Source organism: Lytechinus pictus, chromosome 17, assembly GCF_037042905.1.
Source record: "Lytechinus pictus isolate F3 Inbred chromosome 17, Lp3.0, whole genome shotgun sequence".
Lineage (NCBI taxonomy): Eukaryota > Metazoa > Echinodermata > Echinoidea > Temnopleuroida > Toxopneustidae > Lytechinus > Lytechinus pictus.
Window position 1 is genome coordinate 31,565,550 of NC_087261.1, and position 10,731 is coordinate 31,576,280.

The following is a 10,731-nucleotide window of genomic DNA, read 5'->3' on the forward strand; positions in this document are numbered from 1 at the left end:
AGAACTGATTCCAATATCACATTACCTCAGTTCACCAAGAGATGGCGCTATTAATAAAGAACCTCAGACAAGGCATACATAGCACATATACTATACATGCACAGTGTAAATACATAGGAAAACGTGTGTGTACTCACTCAAGTAGTCTGACACTCAGACCCAATGAAATTCTTCAGTTTTAACACATTAAATCATTTGATGGCTTTTCAGAAAAATTAAATATACAAAATTATCTTCAAAGCAGCTTTCATTACATGGCTCCTTTAAATTATAATTTCTAATTTACCAACATGCTCAGTCAGAAAGCTGTACTTCATTAGCTTTAATATATAAAGTAAATACACTTCATTATTGCTACACTTGCAAAGAACAGCTTGAGATATCTTACAGCAGAAACAAATGTCAAATATTGTGCACTGTTGTTTCGTTTCCATCATTACAAATTTTATATTTTCTTTGAATAAAAAAGGCACAAAAAAAAAACTAAACCATCCGGTGCCCAAAGTTAACATTATTACCAAATTCAGCATTTTATCAAGCCGACGGAAATTTGTCATGTTCAAATCAAAACCTGAATCTTCGAAACTGTATGATTCTGTAATTGAAAAGTGCTGACTACACCGTTTATCACGTCAATTAAATACTGCTTGTTGAAAGACATGATACAATACATTCTATTTCTCTACTTACACTATACTACCTACATATCATGGAACATTAGGCAACCCGAGGAGTTCCTGGGGCAACTGGAATAGTCCAAAAGTTGATCTGTTGATATCATTAAATCATTATATCATTAAGGTGATATGATTCATAAAACTCACTTGCATACAATTTTGCATACAAAAAATCAATCCTTTGGACAAAACCTTTGTCAATCATTTGAAAACGCTATATACATGTATCACATGTGCCGTCATTAGATGCACATTACAAGTGGAATGAAATCTACATGACTTATTTGTAATCGAAAAGGAAGCACTTTGTATTATGCCACAGTATAAATAGTCTCAAAATTCAGACCTGATTAAGAGCAATTCACAATTTGTTGTGTTGTACTTGTATACAAGTAGATCATTATGAGTTTAAAGTACAAGATCATATATTATATATCACTGAACATGAACATGTAGTCTGGAATCAGACTCGAATACATGTATAAAAATATGATACATGTAACTCTTAGTCTGAATTTCAGACCTTAAAATGAATATTAAGTTACTCTTAGAGAAGTTCAAATTTATGTCAAATGTTCATCCTTCTTCAACCATAAATGTTCATACAGTCTTCTCTGTAGATTCGAAATGCATCGTTATCCAATCGGAGTATTAGAGTCTAAAGTAAATATGTTCCCAAATATGAATGTCTCTCGGTTTCACAAACAAAAAATGAACGTTTCCTCTGATTCACGTTTTGACTGTATTTTCTGAGTTCACTTTATACAAATATCAATTAATTACATATTTAAATGAAAGATAGCAAATCCAATTATGAAGTTTGCAAAAATCCTAATTAAATGTCTATAGGCTCTTTGGCTGGGAATTTATACTTGGTCTTCTTGCGCGATCAAAAGAACCAGTTTATGGATTGGGCGGTCAAGATGACACAGTGGAGAGACACGCTTTCCTTGATTGTTCAGTTTCGAATTACCTACTGCAATTTTCACTTTGCGAACATGAGTGTCACCAGAAGCATATGTTTCAACAATCCTCCCCAGAGACCACATATTTCTGGGAACATTCTCATCTTTGATTAACACGATATCACCAACCCTCATGTCGCGCTGTGGAACAGTCCATTTATTTCTTGATTGAAGTTGACTCAGGAATTCCTTTCTCCATCGGGACCAAAACTCATTTGTTAGATGTTGAACCCTTCTCCACCGTTTCTTTGCGTATAAGTCCTCCCGAGGAAAAATACCAGGTGGCGGAAGTATTACCCTTGATTTTTGAGTCAACAATAGATTTGGAGTTATGGGCTCTAGGTGAGATGGATCGTTCAGGAATTCTACAGACAGTGGACGACTATTCACAATAGCTGCTGCCTCACATAGCAATGTTCGCAGTGAATCATCGTCCAGTTGCTGACTATTTTGACACAGCAATGCTTCCAAGACTCTACGAACAGTACGTATTTGCCTTTCCCAAGCTCCTCCCATGTGGCTTGAGTAGGGGAAGTTGAAGGTGAAGTCAAAGTAATCGCATCCTTCTCTGAGCAAATGCTGTTTAACTTTCTCATGATTCATCTCCTTCCAAGCTTTCACGAGTTCATTCTTGGCACCAACAAAATTTGTCCCTCTGTCCGACCTCAGTTGACGAACAGGACCACGAACAGAGATAAAACGTCGAAGGGCGTTAACGAAAGCATCAGTGGACAATGAGTTCAGTACTTCTATGTGGATTGCACGCGATGACATACAAGTAAAAAGAAGGCCATATCTCTTTACCTCCTTCCTGCCTTCTCTGATTATCCATGGTCCAAAGCAATCCATACCGCAGTAAGAAAATGGCGGTTCAGAGGCTAGACGATCCTTTGGTAGATCCGCCATTTTTTGTACCTGTGTAGGTCGTCGTAGTTTCCGACAGGTAACACATCGAGAGATGAGCTTGGATACAAGATTACTGCAACCCAATATCCAATAACCATGGGATCTGATACAGTTGGTAGTCATGCCTCTTCCCTGATGAGCAACTTCTTCGTGACAATGAGCTACAATCAGGTCTGTAACATGACTTTGAGGTAGGATGGCGGGATGTTTGTTTGTGAACGAAGTTTCAGACCTTCTCAAGCGACCTCCTACTCTCAGGATGTTCTCACCATCTAGAAATGGGTCAAGTTGATGTAGACGGCTGGTAGTCTTACAATGACGTCTCCTCTCACGAGAAGATGTCTGAGTGGCATTTTTCATAACTTCCTGTCTTTGAATTTCATCATGGAATGCCTTTTTCTGCATATGCCTTATTATCTCCTTTTCTGCTTGGAGAAGTAATTCAGCAGACATAGGCTCAATAACTGTTTTCTTAGCATCGCTCCTCTGGTTAGCTCTCTGATGCTTCTGTTCACACCGTCTTCTTAAGTAGGACTTTAGTCTGAGACAATTTGCTACAGCCCTTCTGGTTTGATGCCAACTGGAAAATCGGTCTAGTCGTTCCAGCTCAAACTCATCATTCTTCTTGAAAGCAGCATGAGCTTGAGTTAGCTTCACTTCAGGGTCATTAGGAAGCATTTCGCCATCATCCTTACTTTCAATAGCTGGAATTTCCTTCTCCCATAGGAATTTGGGGCCAGTTAACCATCTCGATTGCTCTATCTGATTGACAGTGAGTCCTCTTGAAGCTGTATCAGCAGGGTTATTTTTGGTGTCAATATGATGCCACTGTGAAGGCATTGACTCGTCTCTGATCTGACTCACTCTATTGGCTACAAAAACATGATATCGTCTTGCTTCATTCTTAATGTAGCCTAAAACTACTCTGCTATCAGTCCAGAAGAAATGCTTGGCATTTACAAAATCGAGTTCATTTTGCAGAAAGGAACTCATTTTCACAGATAACAGGGCTGCTGTTAACTCTAGTCGGGGCACGGTTACTGTCTTGATAGGAGTGACCCTAGATTTTCCCATCACCAGGGTACAGTGCACCTTGTCTTCTTGATTTGTAAGTCTCAGGTAGGTACACTGCCCATAACCGGCGTTACTGGCATCACTGAAATGATGAAGTTGCACATCTCTGGTTTCTCCAAAGTCTTTTCGTTTGTAGCATCTATCGATGGAGATGTACTGAAGTTGGAGAATGTCGGTCTTCCACTGTTCCCACTTAGCTTTGAGTGCATCTGATAAGGGGTCGTCCCATTCAGCAGAAGTTCGACATAATTCTTGGAGAATCAGCTTTGCAGGAAGTATTATGGGTGCTAATAGTCCTAGAGGATCATACACTGACATGACTGTAGACAGGATTCCTCTTCGAGTCAGTGGTTTATTCTGAAAGTTGATCCTGAATTGAAATTTATCTGATTCAATGCACCATTGGACTCCGAGAGCCTTTTCCACAGGCAAGGTGTCTTGCGAAAGATTCAATTCCTTGAGGTCCTTTCCTCTGTCATCAACTGGAACAGATTGCATTACCTTTCTGGAGTTAGATACTATCTTATGCAGGTGAAGACGTCCACGTTCACATATCTTTCTCGTCCTCATGATGAGATCAATGGCTTCATCTTCGGTTGATACAGATTTCAACCCATCGTCTACGTAGAAGTCGTTCTGTATGAAATCTGATGCATCATGTCCAAACTCATCTGCATAGTCTTTTGCAATCTGCTTCAATGCAAAGTTCGAACAGCCAGGCGATGAAGCGGCACCGAACAGATGAACGTTCATCTGGCAGTCACTAAGTCGGCGACTAACATCTCCGTTTAACCACCATAGAAACCGGAGATAGTTTCTATGCTCTTTGTTTACCTGGAATTGGTGGAACATTTCCTTCACGTCACACATGAAGGCCGTGACTTCTTTCCTGAATCGACAAAGAACACCGGTGAGGGTATTAGTCATGTCCGGTCCTGTTAACAAGTGAGCATTCAATGAAGTTCCTCTAAACTGCGAGCTGCAGTCAAAAACAACTCTCAACTTGTTGGGCTGTTTCACTCCATGATGGGGAATGTACCATACTTTACCCTCTTCTCCTGATTCTGATGCGACCTCTGCATAGTTGCTATTGAAGAGGGTATTCATTTGTTTTGTGTATTGTTCATGGTACGCAGGATCCTTCTTAAACTTTGTCTTGAGATGATTGAGTCTTTTCTCGGCAAGGACCCTATTATTTGGAAGAGTAGGATTTTCATCACGAAATGGCAGAGGCATCTCATAATGACCACTTTCAGACACATGAACTTGACGCTCCATTATCTCTAGAAATCTCAAGTCATTCCTCGAATATGGCCTTTGTCTTTTCTCTGGTGCAAAGTCTGCTTCTAAAAGACGTATGACTTGAGAAGGAGTGATCTCCTCCTTAATCCTTGATTGATGGCTGAAGGTAACTGTGGTTGGATGGCCATCTACTTGCAATTCTTCTGGAATAACGTGCACCATAACGCGATGACTGATTCCAATATGATCATGTGCACTGTCATGATAGTTGGGTTCCATTGTACCGACAACACTCCATCCAAGATCAGTTTGTAGTCCAAATGGTCCACCATCATCAGGGGAGCTTAACACAGCTCGCGGAGTGAGGGCCCTTGCACAATCATAGCCAATGAGAAGTCCAATCTCACAATCTTGGAGGGGAATCAAATGTTTGGCTATGTCGTTAAGATGAGGGTGCGCCTTAGCAATGTCTGGCGTTGGTATGTGTTCTCGATTTGCCGGCATAATATTCCGAGTGTAAGTTGGGGGCAAACAAATTTCTTCTCTTCCATTAAATGCTCGAACTTTAAGTCCACTGATCTTTTCACTCGAAATTCTCTCATTGGCTAGCGTCATGGTCGAAAGAAGCAAGTTTACTGCTATTCCTTCAATGCCCATTGCTTCCTTAGTCTTATCCAAAATGAAGCTTGTGTCTGACTGAGTGTCCAGCATAGCATACACTAACCTCTCCCCAGGTACCGATTCATGCGATAGCCACACAGGAACTATAGTAGATGTCTTTAGAGATCTGTGATTGTCCTTCGTGGTTGAAGCATGAGATCTTGTGGTTTGAGTTTCCTCAGCTTCATTCTTTATGTCAACTTTCTTAGATTGTTGTCTTTCTGTCCAGTTTTCATCATGCAGAACAGTGGGGTGACGTCTTTTGCATGTTGAACATGATGACCTCTTCCTACAATTCTTAGATAGATGACCGGACTTTAAACATCCGAAGCACAGACCATGATCGAAAACAAACTTGGTTCGGTGATCTAATGTCTGTGACATGAAGGATTTACAAGTAACAAGATGATGTTCTCCCTTACAGTAGGTGCAAAGGGGTTTCCATTTTCCTTTCCTTCCATTTGCTTGCTGCCCCTGCACACTGGTTGATAATGTTCTCACATTAGAAGACTGCTGTCTCCTTTCTTTCAAGGGTGATGTCTGATTAGAAGTGATCGGATCACAAGCAATATCTGCCTCATTGCTGATAAATTCTGTGAAGACAGAAAAGGGAGGAAAGGATCCTCTGTCTTGCCGCCATTTGACTACATTCCTGCCCCATCTTGTGATTAGCCAATCAGGCAGTTTGCTCATCAACTTTTTGTTCTCTCTTTCATCATCCAAATGATGTAAGTGATGGACATATCTGGCTGCTGTACAACACTGGTGAAGAAAATCTCCAAATCTCCGGAGGCCTAAATAGTCCTTGGGGCTGATTTTAGGCCAGTCATCGAGTTTGTCCCGGAAGGCATTGGAAATAACAAAGGGATTTCCATATCTCTCTTGTAGCACCTTCATGGCTTCCACATATGCAGCGTCATCTCCTAGCATGGAGTATCCTTTCACTAACACCAATGGTGCACCTTTAAGATACTTCAGCAGGAAGTAAAATCTCTCTCCGGCTGGAATACCGCGATGTTCAATGAGAGCGTCATAACTTCGCTTCCATGATGTGAATTCCAGTGGATTACCATCGAAAACTCCAGGCTCAGGTATTGGAAGTCTGTTCAAGCGAAGAAGTTCCGTCAAACTACTAGCAAGGGCAACTTCTTCTTTATGAAGGCTTGATGTATGCGCATTCTTGTGTGATACTGCTTCAGGATCATAGGTTGGTTCATCAATTCTTCTCATCGTGGTAATGTCCTTTTCCTTTGGAGAATTTACCTTCCTTGAATCGTCTACCCACTCCTGGCACAACTTTCGTGATGTTGACGAGACGGACAAGTGAGAAGTTCCTTTATGTGAAGACATTTCGCCTCGTAGTGCAAGAAGCGTCTTTAAAGTGTCCTTCATCAAGGAGGAATGTTCTTCTTCAATTTCATCCAATTTCTCCTCACTGCTATCATTAATATTTATGGATGAAGATAATTCGGCTAAATTCTCCTGCACTGAGATGACATTGTCCATGGCTGCTTGCAAGTTATCACGGCCATCCTTTATCACCGAAGATTCAACATCATCTTCAACTAGAAGCTCTCTAAGTTTATTAGAAAGCCTTCTCCATTTGGTGAGAGAACTCTTCCAGGCTTTAAGCTTCGCATCCAACTGATTTTGAATTCCCTTTTCAGTCGGCTTCCTTGTTCTTACACTTGCATCACCACCGCCATTAGCTGTGACTTTCTTTAATTCAGCAGGCTCGGACATCTTGAATCCTTTTTTGTAATGATGATAAGTCTTTGCATAGAGTTTTCACTGTAACTGAAGACTTGCTTGAGAGTTCAAAAAATAAAAACAAAGGTCTCAACAGGAATATAAAGTTTCATGTCATCCTTTTTATTCTTCATTCATTTCCTTCTGTATATTTTCTCTGTATTGACATGAAGCAAATTCCGTGAAAACTGTTGGTAGAAACAAAATGATAGGAAAGTCATAAGTACAAGAGCAATAAACCTTTACATCATTTATGACTTTGACCATTATGATAAATCAATCGTTTGACCTGAATGTAAATCACAATCCAGTTTCAAGATACATTGATATATTTAGCACTGAAAAGCTTCTCACTAAATTGTATACAACCAAACAACTTCAGCAATCAACATTAAATTACACCTGTGAAATTCATGTACTTAATACTAACATAAAATTGTCTCTTAGACATCATCAATTGGAATGAATAAACTATAGCATTATCAGGTGTTTGAATAAAGTGTGCTTTCCAAGAGATATGCATTTGACAAACACACTTTCTGTATTATCTTTCTTCACATACATGTACATTAATGCATTAAGCCTGTCATGTCAATCAAACCAAATTAGAATCAACTTTTCTTGCATTATAATATTCATATTTCTTAAATACATAAATCAATGTTTCTACTGACCTCTTTGCCTCCAAAAATCTTCTTATATAGGGCAATCCCATGTAGGATGCTTTAGATTTATGTTGATACAAATTCTCAAACAGAATCTCCAGAACTGATTCCAATATCACATTACCTCAGTTCACCAAGAGATGGCGCTATTAATAAAGAACCTCAGACAAGGCATACATAGCACATATACTATACATGCACAGTGTAAATACATAGGAAAACGTGTGTGTACTCACTCAAGTAGTCTGACCCTCAGACCCAATGAAATTCTTCAGTTTTAACACATTAAATCATTTGATGGCTTTTCAGAAAAATTAAATATACAAAATTATCTTCAAAGCAGCTTTCATTACATTTCTGCTATAGTAAAGCCGCTTTTATTGTCATGAAATCACTTGGGGACAAAAAAGTAGGCTTTTCTTTATCAGCAAAATTTAAAGAAGTGCTGGGACATCAGAGCCTCTACTACACAGAGGGCTGCCGAAGTTGCACACCCCTTTTCCGTATTTTGCCTATTTATGGGAATATCTGCCATTTTAGAGCCCCCAATCAGACAAAGAGCTGTTTCCGCCGTAAAGCAAGTCACTTAAATTGTCTTAAAACTACTTGGAGACAGAAGAGCACTTCCTTTTCTATCAGCTGCATATAACGAAGCGCTAGGAAATCGAAGATTACCCCCTTCAGGCATGTCAGGGGCCTGCCCAAGTTACCCACCCCTTTTCCGTATTTTGCCTATTTATGGGAAATTCTACCATTTTCGACCATCCATTGAGGCAAAAAGCTATTTCTGCTGTAAAGCATTAAGCAACACAAATCGCCTTAAAACTATATGGAGATGAAAAAAATGAGTTTTTTTTATCAGCTACTATAAAAAAGTATTAGGGATTTGGAGTCTTCCCCTCCGGGGGCTGCCGAAATTACTCACTCCTTTTCCGAATTTTGTCTATTTATGGGAAAATCTGCCATTTTCGAGCCCCCATTGAGGCAAAAAGCTGTTTCCACTGTAAAGCAATTAAGCTACTTAAATCGTCTTATAACTACTTGGAGACAAAAGAGTATACCTCTTTATCTATCTGCTGCATACTTAAGAAGTGCTATAGGAAATCGAGGCCTACCCCCCTCATGGGCCTGCCGAAGTTATCCACCCCTTGTATTTTGCCTTTTTATTGGAAAATCTGTCATTTTGGAGCCCCCAGTGAGACAAAAAACTGTTTCTCCTGTAAAGCAAGCCAAATATGTCGTCTTAAAACTCTATGGAGATGAAAGAGTAGTCTTTTTCTATCAGCTATACATGTTAAGAATTGCTAGGGAATTGGAGTCTACCCCCTCAAGGGGCTGCCAAAATTACTCACCCCTGTTCCGTATCTTGCCTATTTATGGGAAACTCTGCCATTTTGGAGCCCCATTGAGGCAAGAAGCTGTTTCCGCTGTAAAGCAAGCACCTTAAATCGTCTTATAACAGTTGGAGACAAAATAATACTTTTTTCTCTATCAGCTGCATATCAAGTGCTAGGAAATCGAAACCTACCCCCTCTGGGGCCTAATGAAGTTTCATTTTTACCCCTTTTTCGTATTTTGTCTATTTAAGGGAAAATCTGCCATTTTGGAGCCCCTAATGAGGCAAAAAGCTGTTTCCACTGTAAAGCAAGCCACTTAAATCGTTTTAATCCTACTCGGAGACAAATGAGTATATCTCTCTCTATCAGCTGCATATAAAGAACTGCTAGGAAATCGAACCCTATCCCCTCAGGGGCCTGCCAAATTTACCCACCCCTTATTCCTATTTTGCCTGTTTATGGAAAAATCTGTCATTTTGGAGCCCCCATTGAGGCAAAAAGCTGCTTCCGCTGTTTCCGATACAGCAAAAATTATATTTTACTCCAATGGGGATGCCAAAAGACGATATTTCCAAATATATGCTAAATACGAAAAAGGGTGAGGTAATTACTTTAAACAGGTTCCTGTAAAAATAGGCTTTAATATGCCAGGATAATATTTTGAGCAAATTTGCAATGTAAACATAGTTTGAAAATTATTACGAAATCGGATATTTTCACTTCGAAATGTTCGTCGTATCACTAGGCCTATCAGTATCATTTTGATACTTGTTATTTAGGTGGCGGAGATCATCATACTTATGGGGGGGGGGGGTTGATTATATAAACAAAGACTATGAGGGTAAACGACTTGGAAATATGTACATTTTATGATGTTCAGTAATTAATACTGCTGTAAAAATGGGGGGGGGGGCTTGGGGTTGTTGACCACTAAACAAAATAATTTCACGATAAAAAAAATGAAGAAAGAAAAGGAAAGGTAAAGGAGGAAATATTATATTTTCTGGATAATATTTTATAATCTGTCAAAAACATATTGGTGTATTAAATACGTAATTTTTGGCTCAATCGCGCACAGTTCCTTAGACATTTAGGGCCTAACCCCACACTCCATGTCTGGCCGGTCAATCATCACTTAAATTTTTGAGGGCAGGGTCCTAGTGGTAATGAATTTGGTTTGGATCAGATTATATCGCCAGTAAAAGTAATTCTATAATTGATTTAAGCAGCTAGCGTTGCATCGATCCCAAACTAACGGCACTACGTACAAGATTAATTGTAAAGTAGCCCGCAGGCTATAGTTAGAATATATCTGAAAATGTTTTAAATATCTTCATTTTATTATGAATAACGCATATTCAATCCAAGTATAGTTTTATAGAGCGCCACATATTTAAATACAAAAATCAGTATATCGTTTTAATTCTTTCATATCTACTTGAGATGGAAATGGACA

At 39.4% G+C, this 10,731-nt stretch overlaps 1 protein-coding gene across 1 annotated transcript; it reads right to left on the reverse strand.

The window, feature by feature from the left end:
- Positions 1-1,543: 1,543 nt before the first annotated feature.
- LOC129283243 (uncharacterized) lies at positions 1,544-7,267 on the reverse strand. Its single transcript, XM_064112632.1, has one exon. It carries the CDS (start codon positions 7,265-7,267, stop codon positions 1,544-1,546), a length of 5,724 nt encoding a protein of 1,907 aa, XP_063968702.1.
- Between the last annotated feature and the right edge of the window lie 3,464 nt (positions 7,268-10,731).